Source organism: Triturus cristatus, chromosome 12, assembly GCF_964204655.1.
Source record: "Triturus cristatus chromosome 12, aTriCri1.1, whole genome shotgun sequence".
Taxonomy (NCBI): domain Eukaryota; kingdom Metazoa; phylum Chordata; class Amphibia; order Caudata; family Salamandridae; genus Triturus; species Triturus cristatus.
This window is the reverse complement of record NC_140595.1, coordinates 195,445,115-195,469,029: the sequence shown is the minus strand read 5'-3', so window position 1 is coordinate 195,469,029 and position 23,915 is coordinate 195,445,115. Positions and strand designations below refer to the sequence as shown.

The 23,915-nt window shown below is 48.5% G+C and overlaps 1 protein-coding gene across 1 annotated transcript in view; it reads right to left on the bottom strand.

Annotated features, from left to right (window-relative positions):
* HYDIN (HYDIN axonemal central pair apparatus protein) overlaps positions 1-23,915 on the bottom strand; it is a 2,467,744-nt gene that overhangs the window by 483,096 nt on the left and 1,960,733 nt on the right. Inside the window, exons 63-65 of the mRNA XM_085640020.1 lie at positions 13,539-13,653; positions 6,084-6,344; positions 5,824-5,966 (exon numbers count right to left, since the gene is read on the bottom strand). Of these exons, the coding sequence (XP_085496146.1) occupies positions 5,824-5,966; positions 6,084-6,344; positions 13,539-13,653 (519 nt within the window). The remainder of the gene's footprint in view (positions 1-5,823; positions 5,967-6,083; positions 6,345-13,538; positions 13,654-23,915) is intronic.

Sequence of the window (23,915 nt, the reverse complement as noted above, 5' to 3'; positions counted from 1 at the left end):
TCAGTTCTACTTCACCCCAGGTTGAATTTTCCAGATCATTGCCCAAGAGGCAAGCTACAGGCAGGTGTGGGGACACTGTAACCCTTTTAGTGCCAGTGACCCCTCCCCAGCTCAGATTGACTATTGCCATGGGATGGTCTGTCCTAACACCATCAGTGTTGGTCACCTGATATATGTACCCAGGTAAAAGCTGAAGTGGGGAACCCAGTTTTCCTGTCACCATGGGGACACTAGCCCCTGTGCCCCTGCAGGTTACAACTTTCTGACCATTAATCAGAGGCTCCCGTCTATAATTGCCCAAGGTATTGGGACTTACAGTAAAAGTGGCAAAACCCATGCCACCATCACAGACTAAGGTGGCCTGGGTGGGGGATCTGGCTAGGCCATTATCCACCTCAGTACCCCATGAAAACCCAATTAAACTTTTGGGTGCACTACTACCACCTAGAGGGCTACAACTTGGGGCACTAGGGTGTGTAGTAGTAGTAGTAGTAGTAGGAGGGGTATTCTTATTGCTAGCCTTGGGGCAATTGGAGTCCCATTTCTTGTAGCCTTTCTTTTTGCAGACATATCAATAGGGTTTCTTTCCAGGGGAAGGAGGAGTTTGGGACCCACTCCCAGAGAAAGACTTTTGGGGACCTTCAGAGGACTTCTCTTTAGACTTATCTACACCTTTCTCTTGGGCTTCGGAAGATTCCTTCTTCCGGTCCCTACCACCTCCATGGTTTTTCTGCTTAACCCTGGTGTAGACCCATTTGTCTCCCTTCTTTCCCAATTCTCGGGGAGAGGTCAGATCAGAGTCCACCAGGTACTGGCTCAGTAGTTGGTTCTGACAGTTATTAAGGATGTGCTCCCTCATAATCAACTTGTACAATCCTTCACAGTCCTGAACCTTGCTTCCATGAAGCCAGCCTTCCAGAGCTTTAATAGCACTATCAATAAAGTCTACCCAGTCTTGGGTGTGTGCCTTCTGGGTGTCTCAGATGGTTCCCTGATTCTAGGTACACTTGGGCTGCCACCATGGCAATCTAATCCCAGAATTTTCCTAGCTTTTTATACTTTCAGGGCCTCCTTGTCAAGGGCCAACAGATCTTGCCTGAGCTTGAGTCTAACTCTCTAAAATTTGATCAGGTGGTAATCCCTCTCCACGGAGTCCTCTCTCTGACTAGAGACTGAGGTCCCTATGGGATCTCCTGAAGAATTGTACTCGGCAGAGGGATACCTAGATCTCCTCTGTCTGCTCTGAACCCTTTCAGGCGGAATAAAGGGGGACCTACTTCTAGGGACACCCTCTGTGCCATCTGCACGATCCCCTGGATCAGAGTTCATCAAGGTGGAGACCTTAGACTCCTCTTGATCATGCTCAGAATTAGTACCCCTGCGGGTTACTGTCGTGACTGTTAGGCCAAGTGTAACGTGAAAAGACCACTAACCTGCAAAGGGGCGGCCAGCAGGGACGATGTCGTGTAGATATACCCTATTATTCCCCTGGAAACAACCCCCACCTAGATATCGTAATCTCCAGGTGTGAAGATGCAACCCGGGGGACAAAAGGAAATGGAAAGAAGACACTGGGGAATTTCGTAGAGGGATGGGGAACGGGTGTTGTGTCGTGGTAAGGCAAGGTCCCTTCTGGGGTAGGCTGCAGTGGGAGAAAATAACAGATACACTTTGATCAGAGGGACAGGAGTAGAAATATTGACATGTACTATACACCCCCGTTTTCCCCCCTCTGCCCTGGATTGCTCCTTACTGTGGTTTTACTGGTATACTTCCAGAGAACCCTCGGAAAACACTTCAGGAATCCAAACAGGATATGGATGCTGCACAAGACCTCTGACGGGGCACCGCGGTAGGCGTGTTAAATGTCACAACGCCCACACTGGCATGGCAGGCATAGACCACCAAAGAAAACAGCAGAACGTAGTCTGGCTCTGGCTATGTTTGTAAGTCTGAAGAGGCCACGACCCCCAAAGTACTGAGGAAGCTAACTGTCAACAGGAACGGTTCTGCGGAAAGGGGAAAACAACAAAAGGAGCGCAGGCTGAGTGGGGGACGCTTCCACTCGCTGCGCGGACCTAAATACCTGAACCGAGCTCCAACGCTCGTGATAACGGGATCGCTGAAATGTCTCGAACCTCCGGAGCCGAAGGTGTCTCAAAACAAAGTCGGGGCTTGAAAAGGAGTAGCGCGCAAATGATCCGCGGGGAGCACCATCCGCAACGCGCTACTCTCGAAACAGGGAAATCCAAGTTACGGAACGTTTGTCAAGCCCCGCTTCCTGGAAGAGGCGGGGCTTTTGTAATGTGCGAAATTTAGCGCGCGGCTCGTCCCGCACGTCGTTGCCCCTTGGCCTTCTGGGCCTTGTAGTCTGTTGGGCGCCGGACTCGGGCATACGGCTCAAGGATCGCGACAGTTACCCCTCCTGCGCCATCTTCTGGAGCATCCCCACCCACTTTGTAGTGATCCCCTGACCTGTCAGGGTTCTGGAGATCATCTAGGATAAGCTGCTCTAAGAGATGTTTAGTGGTTGGAATGATACTTGTCTTTAACTTCCTAGACGTCACAGGGTCCTCAGTTCCTGGAACTTAAGACCACAGTATCTAAAAGACTGGCCCAATTGGGGTTCACTATTAAAGACATGTCTAGGTGTAGTGTGGTGTTGCAGCTACCTACCCTAGTGGAAACTAAACTTTCTAAGACTGGAGCAAGGGCTGTGCTAGACCCTTATCAACCAATCTATAAGTTCAGTAGAACTTACTTAGTCTATCTAAATAGTATATGTGCCTAATGCTAGTGATGAATTTTCAATTAATCCACACCTAGATTAGCTGGTAAAACAATGCAGGCTTGAATCCCAACTGCTGCACACCAATGTGAGACGCTGGCTTAGTATACTGTGCTCACTTATGTAAGTGTAGCACACTGCACTAATCCAGACAACCCATATGGTGATTTTAGTGGGCTTAGACAACCTTCAAATGTTCTCTCAGTGGTAGCTGTGGAGAACAGCCTTCAAGCTTATCTTGAAGGAGTTTTAAGCAGATTGTTTTACCAGATCTAATCATGTAGTGTAGGTTAAACGAAAAAGAACCACACAGTGTAGTTATAAAAATATGTCTATTTATTACAAAACACTTACTAACACATTGGTATACCTCCTACCCGGATTTATCAACACAAATACACAAGAATACTTCAATTGCAAGAGGTAACTAAGCACAACACACAGTGGTCTCCAGGGGAATACCAAGCCATATACTAAAAAAGTGGAACGCGAACTGCAACAAAAGTCGGGACTTGGACTAGGAGGCTCAGGAGAGCTGGGGACACAAAGAACCACCCAAGGTTAGTACCCAGGAACCCCATGGAGGCTGTGTGCAGAGTGGAAACACAGCTGAATAGTCAACAGAAGTCAACAGGAAAGTCGCAATTGCAGTTTTGAAGATGAAGGACCCTTCCCAGTGGACCCTGAAGAAACCCAGAGGAAGACAAAAGGTTGGCGAGTTACCCTACCCGTGGATAGCCCAGGAACCAGGATACCTACACCAGGGAAGCCGGGTGCATAGGTACAAAGTGATGTTGGAAAACGCTGTAGACCACAATGGAGGACTTCAGTAAAGATACCACTGGCGGAGATGGTGCAAGAGTCCGGTGAAATCCAAGGGAGAATTCTTGTAGAGAAGTACCTGCAAGCAGAGGGGACAGAGTCTATGCCACTCGGAGGTGACCAGGAGGCACAGAAGAGCGATGCCCATTGATGTAGGAAGATGCAGGAGTTATGACGGCGACCTTGTCACTGCAGCTGTGAGGACCAGGTGACACTAAGGAAGACCAGGAATCATGCACGAACTGTCCCATGTCAGAAGTCCAGAACCAGCGGGTTGGTGTTTGGCGGGAGCACCAACAAGCCTTGGCAGCAGTAACAGGAAAAACAATAAAGGAGCAATGTCAGGACCAGCAAGGTCCAAGGGACTCACCAAGTGCAGGAGAGTCAGAGTAGGCCCCAAGTAAGCAGGAGAGCCCACTTAAGCAGGAGAAGACCCACAAGAGGACACACAGGCCAATGGCACAGGAGTTGCAAGAGGACCTCAAGGAGCTCACCAAAGAAAAAGGCCCACGGTGCAGAGTATACGGTGAGGACGATGATCTTGGCAGGAAGAGATTCTGGAGGCTGGAGATTCTTGTAGCCCAAAGATCTCGAGTGCCTAGCCAACAAGCCCTGGAAACGGCAAGGCGATGCAGTGCACAGGGGTTCAGTCCCTGCAGTTCCGATGAGGGTTACTGGCCTCAAAATTGCAGAAAGGACTGGTCAGGCCTAGAGGAAGTTGCAGAACTACCACCTGTGTTGCTGAGCCTTTTTTAAGTCCGTGGGACATCAGGAGCAGCAGAACGGTCTGCTTAGATATGGTTCCTGCAGATGCAGGGGAGTGACTCCCTCACTCCAAAGGAGATTACTTCGGGTGTCCTAGAAGTCCACGAGCCTGGAGAGAAACCTGGATGAAGCCAAGGCACAGACGACGAAGAAGACTTGCAGAACAGCGAAACCAGGAGCAGCAGGAGTCTTCATTGGTGCAGTCTCGGTTCCAGGCGAAGTCCAACGAAGTCCAAGGTGCCCAAACGGTCAAAGTTGAAGTTGTTTCGGGTTTGAATCTTGTCCCACGACGCATCTGAAGAGCCACTCAAAGGTAAGCCCTTAAGTACCCTAGGAAACGGGTTGGGACACTTCAAGGATCCCTCTCAGAGGAGGGGCAGGACGAGGGGAGACAACTCCCATAATCTTTGTCCAGTTTTGCGACAGAGTGGAACCAACGGCTCTGTAAGTTGGCTCAAACTTGAGTATGCAAGGAGGGCAGCAAATGAGACCTTCAAAGCAGTCTGGTTGCACTAGCAAACGCCCCCACCCCAGCCCAATACACAAAGTTCTGTCTGGGAGGTGGTTATACCTCTCTGTGGCAGGAAACCTATTGTCCTGCCTTCCCCTGCTCGAGCTCAGCACGACCCATGTCTGTGGTCAGCAGCAGCACTGGCTTGCTGTTCGACCTTAAAAGGCTCGTACCAGGAATACAGGGGGGCACCCTAGGGGAGGCCCAGTACATAGGATCCTACATCCAAAACTGGAATCAGTGTTAGGGTAGGGTTCCAACATCTTTGATCCCAAACATGATCGGTTTCGGTGCAGCCAATATATAGACATCTTGTATTTGACTTGATGTCCACTATATGTTTAAATGGCTGACCACACTTACAAAGCCTGGAAAATCGACTCCGGGATTCGTAGAGGGGCCCTGCTTAGCACCCTGCCCTCAGGACTGAAGAGCCTGCCACAGGGGTGACTTACAGGTTTTAAGTGCAGTGATCTCAGATATAAGGGAACTTATATCTGTTGTAAGTAGTGCTAGAACCACCTTACACAGGCTGCAATAGCAGGCCTGTAGTCACAGTTTGAGGGGTCTCTCATGGGTGGCATTATACATGCTGCAGCCCATAGGAGACCCTTGGTGTACCTATGCCCTGGGTACTTTAGTACCATGTACTAGGGACTTACAGAGGTACACAAGTAGCCTATTGTGAAGGTACCAAAGTACTTACCGTTGTCAAATTTAGGGAGGACGCACAGTGACTGGGGTCCTGATTAGCAGGAGCACAGTCAGACTATTCGGGAAACCGAATAACACCAGCAAATAGTGGGGATAACCATGAAAGCAGATCCTACTTTCTTACAGGTATCATATGCCATCAGCATACATTCTAGAGCCAGGTACTGCACCATATATAGTCAAAAAGTAGTATTGTGAAACACTGTGTAACATCTTTACATACCTGAGGAGAGAATCGCACTGGGGCGTCAGCTGGCCATTCAAACCTCATGACATCTGACTTACTACGATTGGTCATTGTAAAAGTTGCCTGATAACGCTTTCCAACGTGACAGTCCCCAAAATGAAGGTGATCAGTACGGGTTGCTTAAAGAAAGAGAATAAAATATGGTCATTAATATATTCGAAGATGCAAGTGTGTGGCCAATTCACTTGTTCAAATTCCTTCACTCTGCACATCCCACATAGGTCACTATAGCTCACCCTCTACTTGATCGTCTTCCAACGGCCCTTCAGCAATTTCCAAACTGCTGACCGAGGCAAGATTGTGGATGTTGTCCAGGGTGAGATCATCCTCATATCCCTCTCCCACCAACTGCACATTGTTCTCCTCATATTGGTTATCCACCACTGCCAAGCGGATTGTGGCCTTGAAGGGAAGGGCCACATTGGGTTTGAATAACACATCAAACTCAGCCGATTCTCCTGAGTTCAAGATGAGGGAAGCTGTATGAGCTTTGCGCCCTGCAAAGGACAGAAGACAAATGAACTACAGATAATATTCAGCATGAAAACACCAGACAGGTCCGATCCTTTGAGCATAGACTGAGTAAGCATTGACAAAGTCAACAGGACTCACTTTTAATAGGAGAATGTCAACCTATTTGTTGGCCAATGCTTTTTTGCAATGAGAAACCAGTCTAATTTTTCATTCTAAAATGGCCATCCGTCATCTTGTAATGGCAAATTAAAAAGGCAAGCTGTTATGTATGCATACACTAGTGGCCACCATCATGCAAAGTTAAAACATTGCATTTCACCATTCCAGGATGGCACCAGCAGGAGTACACATTTGTCATAATGTACAGACAGCTATTTTAAGTCAACTATTCCAACACGACTAAAGACCGTTTTCGAACAGTACATTTAGAAAATAGACATGAGTCGGAGTGCAATACAAAAGAAGTGAGTGACCTAATGGCAGTGGGCAGTTGCTGGACCCTTGTAAAAGGAAAAAAGATGTATCAGAGGAAGGAGAAGGGGGCATCGGGTGTAAAGGCAAGATGCCTGGCAGCAGTGTGCAGCTGCTGGATTCTCACACAAACATCATCTGGGAGATGGGCTCATTATAAATATATAATGGGGGGGGGGTGCTAGTGAGTGCAGATGAATAGAGAGGAAAGTGAAGCACTCCCATGGAGTGATGAAACAGAATTAAAAATGTAGTCCCTTCACATCACTAGTCAAAGGTTAACAAGAACAGGGAGGAACGCTCTCGAACAGGGAGTAGGGGAACTGAGAAATACAAGAAAGCTAGCCATCAAGGTACTGACCCAAGCCTACTGTCCATATGGTATTGTAGACAATATGGCGTCCACAAAATATAGCTCAACTGTCTGTAGGCAAGATCTAAAAAAGAATATGCACCCAAAAAATGCTTTAATCTAGAGTTAAACATCAGTTCGAAAATATGGATTAAATTAACAATAGATGGGAGCAGTAAACATTAATAAACGGTAAAAGTTGATGTGGCTCAAGAAAATTAAAACCAACTATGATATGGGAAGGAAGTGAGAATATAAAATGAAACGAGAGCTGGACAGCTCTAAAATTGTGTTGAAGTAATTACTAGTTATAAAACGCAATTAAATTGCAAAGTGATTCTAAAGTTTGTTGCATTTTTGATTGGTGATGATATAGTAAGTTGTATTGGTATCTTTTATGGATTATGGAAAAAGTTAATTGTCCAAGAAGCAACTGTGGGCCATAACACAAAAATACACTATAGGGGTGAGAGGGCAATTAACAGCTGCTGTCAAATGGCAACATGATGTCAATAGGGCTATTAGAACACTGACTAAGAAAGGGAGCCCTTTACAAGAACTCTTAAAGGTATGATCAAGAATCAGGCTGGTGTCAGATTCACAAAAGTTACAGACACATTGGGATCTGCTGTGGGTACTACAATTGCAAATGCTGAATGGAATAGGACGTGCAAGTACACTAGATTGGTTTTGTATACTAACAGATTCAAGTTACTACACTTTATATGGTTTTCAGGAGCCTAGATATCTCATCAGCAGTACACTGAATGCATAATAACAAACCTGCAAAAAGCCCCAGGTGTGACTCAATCACAGCGGATTTCTGGCATACGTGGTGATCTGTGACATGAAAGGTGCTTTCTGGTAATGGTACTATATCACCTGTTAAGCTTTCTAGGATGACCCCATTGAGCTGGTACCCTAAACTATTCTTACTGGAAATTCCACCCTTCAGTAAGGGAGTCAAAACTGAATTTTACTTCCTGGCATTTGGATTTTACTTCCTGGCATTTGGTACAATCTGAAGAAAATAACCAGGAAGAAAGACCAACTTACATAAGTTTGCACATCAGGGAGGAATGTCGTGGGAGGAATACTTAAAGGCAGACCTGTAGGAAACCTATTTACGGATCCCCTTCCTCTACTTCTAGCCTATTAGTAAATCTAAAGATGGATGGTACTGTTGGGAGTTACCACACTGTTCCATAACCTCAAAGATCATATCCTGGAAGTATCTGACAATTAGGATGGGAACTGACTGAACGCCTTTAGCTGTGTCCCAGTGGTAATCTAATTATTTAAAAGATAATGTGCACTTAATGCACATGCTCACTGTTCTCTGTAAACTGGTTTATATTTTTGGAAAGTTTTCTATTCTTTGAGTAAGAAAACTTTGAAAAATACAAAATAATGTAAGCAAGACAGGATGTGAGAAAAATAAAAGTACTGTAATGGCCATATCAAGGCATTTAAAAAGGGTCTAAATATCAAACTGCATTTACTCTAGAATGCAGTGGCACGTGGTACTTCAGGCACAAGTGTAAGCACACAAGGGGTGTGTAAACGAAGCTCCACAGGCTCTTCTGGATTGTGATTGTATTTTAAACTCCTGGTGATGTTAATTAAGGCATTACAAATCATACGTTTTTAACAGCTGAACGACAAGTTGTGGCATTGACCTAAGGTCCAAATAAAAATATTTACCACTAAGGTCTACAGTAAAATGTTAAGGTAGTTTGTAGTTCAAAGTTAACTCTCTAGAATCAAGAGTCTAGATTTAAATGGAGAAGTACTGAATACTGCGGAATGGTATCCCACTAGAAATTGGAGAAAAAAAAATAAAGAATGCTCTTGTTCAATACAGCTTTCAATTTGTGACTGACTATAAAAGTTTTCATGTAACTCACCCTATCTGTCAGATGGAAGACTGTTATTAAGTTTATGTATTACTGGAACTGAAGTCTATGTCTGGTTCTCCGAAGTTTCAGTAAATTAGCACCATATAAAATGTTAAAACAATGCACAAATAAATAAAAAAAATATCTTCATGAAAAAGTAAACCAGGTCTCTCGAGAAATGCATAGACATGAGGAATCAAACCCCCTTCCTTATACAAGACGGAGAATATTAAGAAAAATTTGGCAGCTATGGTCAGTAGCGGGTCATGGGTGTGGGGGGTGGAGAGGGGTCATGCACTCCTGGCCAGCTCCCAGGTTTTCCACCTACAATCCTGTAAAAGTGCCAATTTGGGGACCAGGTTGAGGTGCAACCTAGTGCAACCAGCTAGGAGAATTGGCTCTGGCCATAATCAAAACTTTGGCAATAGGTAAATACTGTAAACTTAAGACACTAGTGCTTTCTGAGAGGCCCACAGCCTGAGTTGCTTGAGAGTCGACAAGAATATCCTCCAGTCTGTTGGAGGGTGGGGGCTGGAGCAAGAAGACAAAAGTAAGCACTGACCAAAAAAGCAGAAGCGTCAAGAAAATTGTTTTCCATTGTCTTGCCTGGAATAGAAATATACATGCGTAAGGCTGAAATGGATGCTGATGCACATCCAGGAGGTGGGATCTTAGCACAAGGATAGGTCTCATGCTGGGGCTCTTTCACAAATCTTGAATTATGGAGAAAAGAATGACAACATAAATGCGAGTAACTGGTTCATGGACACGTAGGACACATTTAGCAAACATTTCAAGGCAAGGAAATGTATTTAAATAATTTAGACAGATGTTTTAGTGAAAATCTGAATTGAAAAACTGTTAAAATTCAACTGCACCCACCTAAAGTGAGTGAGCATAGAGAGGTTTGTGTTAGAAAACACAACCAAAAACGTTCCTATCCTTCGTCAACTGCTAAAATGACTATCATTCAGCATGTTTCACTTGAAAACTAGTAATCAGCTTTCCATGAGAATATAGATTCATACAAAATGAGAAGAGAAAGAGGCCGCTACAACAAACAGCTGTTGAACTGTTGAAGAAGCAAGAATGATAAAAATCATCTTAAACATGTTACAGTTCAGCCTTCTCTATTGTATGTGGGAAATATTAAGAACCTGGGAGCCTACTTTTGTCTGTACACATGAGAAAGCACTATGAACCAGGAACATGCTATGCTGTTCTATGAAAGGATATTTATAAAGGAACAGAGGTCCATTATTCAAGGAAAACAGACAATTGAATGTACATAGAGATACAAGGAAGCCTATGTAGCGCCAGAACCCCTGCTTCTTTCACCTGCCGCTTGCTGCCAAAATCACCTATATTGGTGAGGAACTCCAAGCGCTCAAACCAACACGTTCCGCTAGCTGCGCTTGTTTCAACCTGACTCCTCCCCTTCCAACGGCCTCTTTAAAATGCCTCAATTGCAGCCTCGACCTAGATAAGTCCTTCTCCTTCACCCCCCTGAGCGAATCCTCACCACTTCTTCCTTCTCAAATGGCCACGTTACCTTCCAAAGCATAAAATTGAAATAGCTGATTTCTTAGATAGCTAGAAACTGGACATTGTATTTGGCATGGAAACCTGGGCAGAGGAGGCGTCTAGCCATGATTTCACCATTGCAGTGCCTACTGGATTTTCTTTATACAGACTAGGAAAACAGAAAAAAAGAGGGGGCTGTTTAGCTATAATATACCGCGACTTGTTCGCAGCTACCTTTGATGCAGTACCATCTCATGATTGTGAAGCCCTTTTTTAAAATTTAGAGTTAAACCATAAATAATCTTTCAAAGGTCTTCTGATTTACCGGCTACCCAGCCCCAGAACCAGGTTTATTAATAATCTTAGTGTCCTGCTCGAAGCTAGTCTTTGTACTATAGACATTACTATATTAGGTGACTTTAATTTTCACCTAGAATCTCAGACAGATAAAGATACTGAATCATTACTCGAAATGCTTGCCACACTAGGACTGTCACAACTCATCAAACAACCCACTCATCTGTCCAGACACACTCTGGACGGTTTGTTTGCTAGTAACTCCTATAGTACCATAGAGGATGTCTTACCACTCAGCTGGTCCAACCATCATGCCATTATCTTTTAACTTAATGTCCCCCTTGACCTCCATCCTCCTCTGCAATCTTATGACTCCACCCATCAGAGTGATTGGGCAAAAATCGACATAAAACACATTAATTCAACACCTCTCTTTATCTCAACCCACACTCCCACATGACACCGAGCTAGCCGCTTTCCTTTACACAGATTGGCTCAACTCAACCTTCATCAAGTTAGCTCCACCCAAACACTTCCACACAAATAGAAACAAAACGTACACCCCATGGTTCATTGAGGCTCTCAGATTGGAGAAACAAGCCTGCAGAATCCACATGAAAAACTCCTATAAAACCAGCACTGATGAAATGCAAAAACCTCCTAACAAAAGAAAATAATAATTTCTTTTACTCAACAAATTGAAGAGGCCAAAGACTCCATACTAAGGAGTTATTCCAGGTGGTGACCAAGCTTACCGCTGTCCCTGGCCATAAGACAGTTGTCCACAGTCAACAGTTCTGCAAAAAAACTTCCCTACAGCTTCAGGGATAGAGTGGATCAAATGTTCTCAAAATTCCATGCTTCAACTAAGGTGTATGCAAGGAGCAGTCCACTCTGGCAAACCCCAACCGCATCCCTTTGTACTTAATTTTTTGCTCAATTGAGAACACCCGTATTTACTTCAAGTGGCTCTTCTTGGGCAGTCTTGGCCCCTACCACCTACATTGAACAGTACTGGTCATCATCCACGTCTTGACCGATTTTTCATCCCCTTCACCCTGCTTTTAATTTTACACAGGATATGAGAATCCCCCACTTGCCTGTAGCTGGAACAGAGTTACATTTGGCGTAACCCTATCCCTGTCTCAGGCATAACTTTGTATGTCCTGACAATCCTAAAATCTCTCTATGGATCAAAATGCCATCGACTATGGTACCTAGACTCAATTGTTAGCATTGTTCATTTCTTTACACATGAACATTGGTACTTACGGACTGTAACTGCAAACACTGGGTTTGATTTGTCACATTCATATGCCTGATTTTGTAAGTCTTATGTGACCCTCATTTGTTTTCCCTCACCATTGTTTTTATTGAAGGAAATAAATATTTATGATTGTTCCATTTTGATAACATACATAGGCTTCATTGTATCTCTATGTGCATTCAATTTTCTGTGGGCCAGATATACGATCATAGCATTTTGAGAGTCACAAATTGTGACAAATTGCAAGTCGCAATTTGCGAGTCGCAAAATGCTATGTCTGAGACACTGTTTGCGATTCATAATGGGGTTGCAAATTGCATGCCTCTTAAATATTAATGAGGCTGTCGCAATTTGTGACCCCATTAGGAATGGCTAGCACTCCCAGGGATGGTGGCCTGCTGGGGTCAGCAGACCACCATGTCTGGGACTGCTTTTAAATAAAGCAGTTTTTTTAAATACAGCCCTTTCCCTTAAATGAAAACGGGATACATGTAAAAAATAAAAATAAAACTTTTCAGTTTAATTCTTTAAGGGCAGGCAGTGGTTCCTGGAATCACTGCCTGCTCTTAAAAAATATTTGCACATGCATTCCTAAAGGGGAAGTGGTCCCCTAAGGACCCCTTCCCGTTTGCGAGTGCCTTACCACGCTTCTGAGAAGGGTGGTAAACTGCAAGTGTTTTGCGACCGCAATTGCGTTTGCAAAACATTCATACATGGGCTCTGTACTCGCTCTTTAAGAAGGGACGCCCTTGGCACGCCCCTTCCTAATAGCAAGTCGCTAACCCTATTTTGCGAGTCGCTAATTGATTAGCGATTCGCAAAATAGGGTTGGTACATTGGCCACACGTTTTTTGCAGTTGCAAACGGGCCTAAAACCCCTGTGCAACAGCAAAAAACGGTTGTACATCTGGCCCTGTATTCCTTTAATAAGGGACCCCTGTTCCTTTATAAATACACATACCCCTGGGTCCCTTATTACTTAAGGGTTTCCCTTGTTTCACAGAAATGTTCTATGGAAGGTTGCACAAATAATTGCACACCCATAGTGAAATGGGATAATAACGGTAAGTTAGGATAGTTTCAGAGCACCTGGCTCAATGTTTGATGAAGCATTTGATGTAGCATTCTGAAGCGACTATTGTGGAGGTCTACACTACAATAAATCATGACACGTTCTTCTTCAAAAACATAATCTTTGTTTTGAACTGTTCAGGCAGTACACCAGCAGTAATGCAACGTGTTCTCTTCAATCCTCAACCAAATTAAATGAAATCCCTCTCATACAGATCAAACTACTTAACATTCCAATTATCATCTTCCTTCACACCTCACTGTACTGACTATTCATTTAACTATCGCACACATAGCACTGGTACATTCACTCAGGATAGGAGACATCATCACTTACCTTTGCCGAAGAGCACAACTTCCTTTTGGTCCTCCTGGACAGGATAAATGCAATGTGTGCTGGGCCGTGGCTTCACTGAGAAAACACCAGGTTCATCCAGTAAGTCGATATGAAGCTAAAAGGATAGCAAAAAATGAGTCTGCACTGGAAAGACTGCATTCCTGCATACGATCAGAGAAGGACGCATATAATAAAAGTAAATATTGCATGGGCCAGTACATATAAGAAAATATATCTAAATCACTCATATCTAGTCTCTAGTCAGTAAACAAGCATCCTGTACTACAGTCACCTCTCTGGAATCTCTACTTTGGGGTCCGTCTAAAACATTTAGAGCGAGAGGTATACTGGAGACTTTGCTCTAATATGAATGTCATGGAAGAAAATGTTACTTATGTGAAACTAGTTCTTATGTGTGCTTCATACTTTCACATCCTCCGAACAGTCCCAGTCATGAGGATCGGAATCCTTGTTACATAAACAGCAGCTTTAGAAACAACACTGTAAGGCAATGCAAAATTAAGCCCACCCCATTATTTTGGGTTTTTTCTTCGTCAACCAATGAAGTTAATCTGCTAGTGGGCAAGACACACTATAGATGCACAGAATGCATGACATACATTTACTAGTTGCCTTTCAGAGCGGATTGTAGGGATGTAGGAGGGGCGTGTGAATCCAAGATACCAATACCAGGGATGGATAAAGTTACCTTTACATTAACTCCCTTTTTGCTATTCCATCAAAACTCTTATTCTCACCCTGTAAGTGCCCTGGCATCTGCTGGTGGGACAGCAAAATGTTTCTCAAAGCTGAGAATTCATAGCCTTATGAAGCTAGAAAGATACATGTCACATCACATAAGCCTTCATGCTCGCTCGCCCAATGCAACACTTCGAAATGTAGCAGATTAGTGACCGATGGTAGAAAGGTAAGCAAGAGGCTACTGCTAAGAGGACAGAACATAAGGAATTTAGGAGTAAGGAAGTCATTATCAAGCGATGATCCCATTCCTATGATCTTGATCTCGCCCAGTCCAAAATGTAGTGCGTTGCATAGGAAATAAAATAGGGGATGAAGACAAATTAGCGGCGAGGCCTTCAGAAAAGGAAGAAGAAATATTTATTAAGGCATACTAGCCAAACAGCACTGCTCATTGAAAAGGCATCACAAGAATTGTGCTTGCAGAATGTGTCTTAAGTGTGTAACGTTACTACCCAGAAAATTCTACGGATAGGAACATGCACAGAAAATGTGAAACATACAACCATCACAATGTTGAAATATTTTCCAAAAAAAGTAGAACGATTAGTGAGGCAAAAGGTGATCCTCCTGGCAACAGTACTTTTGGTTGCAGGCTTGCCTGCATCCTTACTGTCAAAGGTCACTAAAACATAGACCATTTGTTCTATCCAGATAAAATTTCATATTAAGCCCGACACCAACATTTTGCAAAAATTCATGAGCTGTGCATTATTGTAGGGCAGAAAGGAAAATACATCTATTATAAGTGAAGTTCAGCCAAATCCTGTGTGAGGAAGTATGGATGGGTACCAACTGCCACACTGTTCCGTTGATAAGTAGTGGAAAAGCACAAAGGGCTTGCAGTTAATTAACACACCTTACAGATATTATGGTCAGTAGGAAGGGCACATCCCATGAAACTCCCTGTTACAGTAAGCTATTCCGTCCATAAAGCTAGTGTAAGAGACTGGATTGGAAGCTGCTGAAGTCTCACCTCACAGTATGCCTTGTGATGGACATGTACTTGACACTAATCAGTCATTGTCTGGTGGCTTGTAAAAGTAGTCCTCTGGTATAATTCTGTAGCTACTGATGCCCACCAAATAGGTCTTGACAGTGTGTACCTAATGGGCGAGGTGAAAAGGAATATTATCCTCGGGCAAGGTCCAGGAACAAATCCACTTGCTTCTGAAGCGAGGCTTGCTAGCCTATTTTCTGGTAGCCCCCGGATTTTCAAATTGCCAGAAGAAAGGTTAAGATAAACATAGGCTAAATCCTCGGACACCAACTGCCAGGGCTCAGCAATTTTAGGGAGGCATATAGAGCTCATTCCAAACCCACAGCTTTTAAGCCCTGGCTTAGTTTAAGGTGAATTGACTTTTTGAAGAAGTTGTTCGATTTCTAATAATGATACATGCCACAAAGAGGCAGGCCCCACAGGATGACTGAGGGTTCTGGGTTGTCTTCAATTTTTTGAAGCACTCTCGGTAGGAGGAGGGTAAACTGTCATTCATTGGTAGAGTAGAGATGCCTGCTCTGGCTGTTGCTCTGATTCGAAGGCATGCAACGCTCAACAGCAACAGTGTCATACCCTGGGAGAGCATTTATTTCTTTAATTTCTTAATGCTATCTAGGTAATGAGTGTGCAGTCACTCAACAATTTATAATATTCTCCACTTTGCAGGCTTTTTAGCAAGAGAGACCTAGGTCTTATTTATTTTCTGTCTTTTTAAAGAAATTTGTAATTCTCTATTGTGCGAGTGATTATTAGTTATGGTAAAAAATAATCACCTATGAGTATTTCTTTCATTTAGTACTTGCTTAATGCATAAGGTTTATGTAAACCCTAAGCCTTTCTTTTTTTCCTCTTCTACCTAGTCGTGTTTGGCCTTTTTCTATCTTTTTTTTCTTTCTTTTACATTGGATTCCTAGCATGCTTCATCCACCCTCCCATATCTGCTCACCTGATTTCAGGCCAATATTTTTGTGTCACCAGATCCTTCCCACTGTCCTTTTGTTTGCACATGACAGCCTAATCTTCGTGTCTTTCTGACTTGCTCTGCTCATGCACACTGCCATGGTTACCTGGAATGCTCTGTAGCAATGAGACTATTACTCATGCGTTGGCAGAGCTAGTAAACGTACAGCAGACCAATTGAGGTTGCTTTCCAGAAGATGCTCTTTGACTACCTTTGCACCTTTGTGACGTGCTCTTTTGTCACACAGGCACATTGCCATGGTTACCCAGGTTCCCTTGCAGCAATGGTTCTATTACATCATACAGCGACACAGACGATGAAGAGATAATACACAAATCCACACTGCTGCCTAAACTAGGCTGGTTTTCCATGGTAACTGCTAGAAGACACTATGGCAGAAATCTCCTTAAACTAATGAAATTATGAGAACACACTACTAAGTTCATAGAATACCCCAGCATTAAAGCTGTGATGCTGAACTAAACAACCTCATAGTTCTGCACTTTCCGTGTCACAGGCTTAATTTGCAGGTAAAAATAACTCTTGGCCAGGCTGCGACCAATTGTTTAAGTAGGACTCTCCTAAAATGCCTTCTGTTGTTTCTTTCTGAGGTTAGGCACACACTTTTAATTAGTACTTGAGTATATACACCTTGTTTTATGTTTAAAACGTTTTTATTGAGACAAAACAAACCATGGGGGAGGGGGACAGGAGGCAGGATACGTGGAATACAGTCAAAGAAGAAGGGATGCATCTCCAGAGGGTTGGCAATAGGTGAAGCGTTGGCTCAGAGGGAAGAACACAGTAAATGAACGCTAGAATTACAAGCTGTGGAATCCCACGCGCGTATCCGACACCCAAAAGCAGAGCAATAAAACCCCCCCCAATCAACCCCTCAACAGAACACAGTCCCCCCCCTCCCATCCCCCATCCTCCCAGTACAAAAACAACAACACTCCCCCCTCCCCCCGTCCTATGGTCCCGCAGCAAAGTAGCCCTAACCAGGAAGCCCCGCACAGCCCCCCCCCCCCCCGCCGGGGGTCCCCATCTCACATGTAAGCTAGTCCGCCGGGGTCACCGGCGGCCGCAGCCTGAGAAGCCTAAGATACCTCGGGCAGGTGAGCTCCCGGAATTCAGTGGACAGCAGCGCTAGAAAGGGTTGCCATAGCTCCTCAAATTGGTCTATCTCCCCCGCAACCGTAAGCGACAGCTTCTCCATCCCCAGCACATGCCAGAGTCTGTGCAACCAACCGGTGATGGAGGGGGCGGTGGATGTGCGCCAGTGGATCAGAATGTTCTGAACCGCAGACCCCAGCGCTATCGCAATCTGCCTACCCCTGCGGGACTTCAGTGGGTACATTAGGTCATTGGGGAGGCCCAGCAGGACATACGCCGGGAGGCGCGGCAGCTCTATGCCAAAGTGCTCATCCACCTCGTCCAGAACTTCCTTCCAGTAGGCGGTCAGCACTGGGCAATCCCATAGGATGTGTGTAAGGGTACCTTCCTGCCCGCAGCTCCGCCAGCACCCCTTGTCAGTGTGTCTATGCATTTCATACAGTCTCTCCGGGGTGTAGTACCAGTATGTGGACACTTTAGTGAAGGTTTCCGTAAGGCCCGTGTGGTATGCAGAGTGCCGCGCCCGATACGCAATTTTGTCCCATTCCTTGTGGCTGAGTGTCCTACCCAATTCCCTGTGCCAACGCTCCCTCCCCGGATTGTAGTAGTGAAACGGCGGGGGTTGTAGGTGTTTGTACAGATCAGTGATCAGTTTAGCGTCGGAGGTCCGAGTAGCCAACCACCGCTCATACGGTGTAATTGGACGGGCAGCGGCGGCACGCACCTGAGGCTGGAGGGCCCAATGCCGAACTTGCATGTAGCGCAATCTGTCCAGCTCCGTCAGGCCGAACTCCTGGCGGAGTTGCTGAAAAGGAACCACTCCTTCCGGGCCATAGATCTGGAAGAGTGCCCTGCAGCCCGCCTGCACCCAGTGGGAGAAAACCCCCGGCTCCATCCCAGGGGAGAAGTCCGGGTTGCCCGCAATGGGCGTGAGCGGCGAAGGGAAGGTGGTAAGGCCCCGGGCCTCACAGACCGCGTCCCACACACGCAGGGGGACCCGCGTAACAAAGGAAGCGTAAAGATTAGCGGGGCGGTGCGCGCGGCGCAGGAATGGAACCTCTTGTAAGGTGCGGCCCGCCACTGCCTGGTCTTGGAAGAGCCAATGTTTGTCGGACTCCCACCTGCTCCACTCCACCAGATAGCGGAGCTGTGCCGCCTGAAAGTACTTACGGAGGTCCGGAATGCCGAGACCCCCCGCTTCCGGAGCAAGCGTGGAGAGGACCCTCTTCATGCGTGGCCTGCGGCCCTGCCAGACAAAGCGGGAGATGTCAGCCTGCATTTGTCGTATCCAGCCCACCGGGGGTTGGAGTGGAAGGGCCCGGAAAAGATATAGTATCTGGGGCAGCACCGTCATTTTGACCGCCGCGATTCGCCCCAGCCAGGACAGCAGGCCCTTGTTCCAGCGGCCAAGCTCGTCCTTGATCTTCCTGCTGAGGGAGGCATAATTGGCCGTAACCATCTCCGACAGTGTAGGCGCCAGCAGAATCCCCAGATACGGCACCGTGGACGAGGACCACTGCATGGGGAAGAGCCGTTGAAGATCCCTCCTGGTTTCCGCAGCCAGGGACACGTCCAGTGCCATCGACTTGCTCATATTCATTTTGAAGCCGGCCACCCCCGCGAAGGCGTCCAACTCTCGGAGGCAAGTAGGCAGCGACCTCCTAGGGTCGTCCAAAGTCAGCAGGACATCGTCCGCATAGAGACTGACGGTGTGGACGTACTGGCCCATCCGGACCCCGACAGCATCCGGATTGTCACGAATCCTCTGAGCAAACGGCTCCATGTAGAGGGCAAACAGGAGCGGCGAGAGAGGGCAGCCCTGCCGCGTGCCGCGCTCGATGGCAAAGCTACCAGAGCTACACCCGTTTACCCGCACCGACGCTGAAGGATGCTTATAGCAATTAAATACCATGGTGCGGAACTTATCGCCGATTCCCAGTTTCTTAAGGACCCGCTCAAGATACGGCCAGTGAACTCTGTCAAAGGCCTTCTCTGCATCAACGGACAACAACATCCGCTCCCCCGAGATCCTTGAGGCCTTCTCCAGAACATGTGTCACCCTCTTGGTGTTGTCAACCGTCTGTCTACCGGGCACAAAACCAGCCTGGTCCGCCTCCACCAGGTCGGGGAGGTGTGGACCCAGCCTGGCTGCGAGAATCCCCGTGTACAACTTGAGGTCGACATTTAGGAGAGAGATGGGCCGGTATGAGCCGCAAAGGGCCCGGTCCTTCCCAGGCTTCGGGATTACCGCGACCGTCGCCCTCAGGAGATCCGGAGGGATGGCTCCCGGTGCGGAGAAAGAGTTAAACAGCCGCGTAAGGACAGGGGCCACGGCCGTGCAAAAAGTCTTGTAGAATAGCGACGTGAACCCGTCCGGGCCCGGGGCCTTGCCATGTTTCAGCCGCGCAATAGCTGAAATCACTTCCTCCACATGGATGTCCCGCTCCAGGTGGTCAGCCTGAGCCGGGTCCAGTACCGGGAGGGTCACCGACTCCAAATAGCTATCGGTCTCCCGTGGCGGGGAGGGCTCCTCAGCATACAGCGCCTCGTAGAAGCCGCGGAAAGACTCCGCTACTTCCGCGTCCCCGGAGACAACCCCCCCGTCCGCGCCCACCAATTCTTTCACGACGCTGCGCTGTTGCGCGACCCTGAGCCGGTGTGCTAGGAGCTTGCCACATCTGTCCCCCCCAGTGTAGTAGGCATGTTTCAAACGTAAGGCGGCGTACTCCGCCCTATCAAGATCCAGAGCCGAGAGGAGCTTCCTCGCTGCCTTCAACTGCCTCCAGACCCTCGGCGCTCCCGTACGGCGGTGGACCTGCTCAAGCTCCCGAACTTGAGCCGTCAACTCATCCCTCTTCAGTTGTCGCTCCTTATTCTCGGCTGCAGAGATAGAGATGAATTCCCCCCGTAGGACGGCCTTCAATGCCGCCCACTGTGTCGCCTGCGAGGTGTCAGTGTTGCTATTGTGAGTGAGATAGTCCTTTATGACCTCCCCGATGCGTTGCACCACCGATTTTTTGTGTAGAAGTGTGTCCCGGAGGCGCCACACCCCCCGAGAGGGGGAGGCCGCCGGCCACTGGAAAACGCCGATAACTGGAGAGTGGTCAGACAGGGTCAGGACCCCGATGTCCGCCGCCGTGGCAGCGGCACGCATCGGTCCACTCACCAGGAGGTAGTCCAGCCGTGAGTAAGTGCGGTGTGCGTGCGAGAAGAAAGAGTAGTCCCTATCCGTGGGGTGCAGGGAGCGCCAGAGATCATGCAAGTCCATGTCCGCAATTCGGGCCTTCCCAGCCTGGGACAGTTCCCCCGTCTGCGGGAAGCGCTGCGCCGATCTGTCCATCCCAGAGTCAAAGACAATGTTGAGGTCTCCGCCCAAGATAACGTGTCGGTCCGGGGAAGCAGTGACATCCACCAGCGCGGAGTCTAGGAAGCGCTCCTGGTGCTCGTTTGGGCTATAAACGGAGCCAACCGTAAATGCTATGCCTCCCAGGCTCATGCGATACGCAAGGAGCCTCCCCTTCTGTTCAGCACACTTATGCAACACCTCCCCCCGAAAGGAGCTCGCTAGGAGAATGGCTACCCCTGCCGTCTTGTTCGCTGCCGAGGAAAAGAACTGGGTGGGGAACTTAGCAGAGCGCATCCTGTGGCAGTCTCGGGGCAATAAGTGTGTCTCCTGCAGAAGGCAAATGTCCGCCTGCGTCCCCTCCAGCAACGACAGGATCGCCCTGCGCTTCACCGGGTTATTCAGACCCTGAACATTAAGGGTCACTACCTTTAGGCCCGGCATTCCTCGCAGGGATCGGGAGCGCCATGCAATGGGTAGGGAATCAGCGGGTGGGGCGCGCGGGGCCGCAGCGCGGGACAAGCCAAGACAAAGCGGGCAAAGACAACATCGGACGGGACCTTCCCAACCCCAAAACAACCCCCTCCCCCACCCAAAACACAACCTTGGCAACTAGCCATCCCCAAACTCAAACACCCCATAGTCTCAGTCAAGCCCCAAAACGGGCAAGTCCGTAGAAAATAGCAAAGTGGACGTCCAGCCACTCACCTCCGCCCGCTCCCCCCCAACCCCCCCGCCCCGTGCCAAGCATGTTAAGAAGCTAAAGACATCTCCCCCCGGAGTGTATGTTAGGCCGTCAAGGCCACGCTAGAGGAGCCGATCGAGTCCCCGGCCGCCGCCCTCAGGGCGTCTGCCATGTCCGCCCTAATGGTAGGGGAGTCCGGGCGCCCTGCACTGGTCGCTGAGCGCCGCCTCGATGACCTCCGCCGATTCCGTCCCTCCGAGGACCTCCACGACGGCGTAGCTCCCTCTTCCTCCGCTGCCGTGAGCCCCAGGACACCACAAATGTCTTGCAAGGAGCGTAGCTGATGCAATACCCCGTTCCACCGAAAAATCAAGCGGAAGGGGTGACCCCAAGAGTACGGCGTCTCATGCTCGCGCAAAAAGTCAGTGGCAATCCTAAAGGACCTGCGTTTCTGTAGAGTGATGGCAGAGAGGTCCTGGTACAGCGCCACCGGCCGATCCCGAAAGGTCAGGGGCTGTTTCCTGCGGGCTTCAGCCATGATACGCTCCTTTAGTGGAAAGTCGGGCAGGAAGGCCAGAATGTCCGGTGGGGGTGCCGATGGCTGGCGCTGGCGGCCAACCCTATGCGCCCTGTCGATGCTGATGGGAAAGTCCGCGGCCTCCCCCAGGATTTCTCGGAACAGGGCCCGCAGATAGCCCCCCAGATCGGACCCCTCATCCGCAGTCGGCACGCCACGCACTCGGATGTTGTTCCTCCGAGATCTGTTCTCGAGGTCCTCAGAGTGGGCCTGGAGCTCCACACACTGTTCCCGGAGGCGAAGAACGTCCTGCTGGAGGTGGACTATCTCCTCCGCTCGCTGTTGGCCCTCCGTCTCCACCGCCTCCACACGCTCACCTAGGCCCTCCACCTCTCTGCGCACTTCTCGGACCTCGCTGGCCACCTCCCGCTTCAGTGTCTGGAAGTCCTCCCTGAGGGAGCTAAACAGTTCCTCCATGAAGGCCCTCGTGACGGGTGGCTCCCCTCCAGTCACATCCGCCGGAGCCCGGGAGGGCCCCGGCGAGGGCTGTGTCCTGTCCCGCAAGTGCTGGGCCCTGCCAAGCATGTCCGGCAGAGTACGGTCCCCTTTCTTCGGGCCTCCTTTCCCAGCCATCGTCAGCTCCGCAGTCGGGCCCCGATCCAGGCGCCCCAGAGATGCTCAGCCGCCGGCAAGCACTCGGGCCGGGGGATCCCCCACAAGTGAGGTCGCTGCGTCACAGGTGACAAAATGGCGGCCGAGCCCGGTCACCGTCAGCCGCAAGAGCTAGCGTGAGACAACCAAGGGGGCCGCAGCGAGGGGGTCCCAACAGCTCATCCCTCCGGTAGTCAAGACAGCAATATCGGGAGGTCGTGTGCAGCCAGCATCCAGGGCTCAGCGGAGGTCGCCACCACTGCTCCTTCGGGGACAAAATGGCGGCCGGGCGGAGCAAGCCACACCGACTAGGCCCGGCGACACCCCCGGGGCCTCCGAGGTGCCCCGCCGTGAAATAAGTTCCACCACCGGCCCCCGTTAGTCACGCACAGGGGGCCAGATGATCCGGCCCCAACAAGGAGTCCGCCGTACCTCGGCTAGGGGTCAGGGCCTCCGCAGTGCCAGGTGTCGCCGTCACCAGTCCGAGTGCCGGGGCACCCGTCCCAAGCCCTCCACACCGTCGGGCCCCTTCCCGCCAGGCTCCTTCAGTCACCGTCGAGCGGCGGGCCAGATCCCCTCCAGACCGCAGCTTTCAGCACCAGGCCCAACCGAGGCGCCCGGACAGCTCTCCAATACGCTCCGCCCCCGGGCTCACCGCCGTCGTCCCCTGATCTCAGACGAACTTTTGGGGGGGTTCCCCCGGGGCGATCCGGACCAAAACAGCACCAATGTGTGCCCCTGATGTTCCGCCACGCTCCTCTCCCGCGCTGAGCCTCAGCGGGGGGAGAAAAGCATAACAAAAAGGCTTTAGCTTGGCCGGGCCGGAGGAGCTACGGGAGGAAGCGTCCGCTCACCCCGCCATCTTGGCCACGCCCCCTATACACCTTGTTTTAAACTGTTGAATCTGTTAGTGAAGTCATGTGCCTCTGTTGTCGTTTTACATATATATTTTCTACACCTTTTTCTCTTACCCTGTGTCCTGCCTCTATTTCTTCTTACCTGTGTTGCTGGCTGCGTCCCTGCATTCCATGTGTCATAGCTTGGCAAGAGAATGCTCTAGCTTCTTTGTTCATTCATGCTTTGATACGTCTCTGCTAAATTATTAAACTACAATAAATGATTATGAATATACAATATGACAGTAGTTAAACTGAAATTGGGTCACAGTGTGAGGTGGGTTTGCAATATTATCATGGTGCAGTCAAAGCAAGGAATCTTCTGCTAAAATGGGTAATTGCCAGTAGCTGATTTGAGCTGGTAATTGCTGGTGGCCACTGACGCTCATTTTTGGGGACCGGCACTTATTATTCCTCATTAGACTTACTCCAAGAACAAGGGAGAGAAA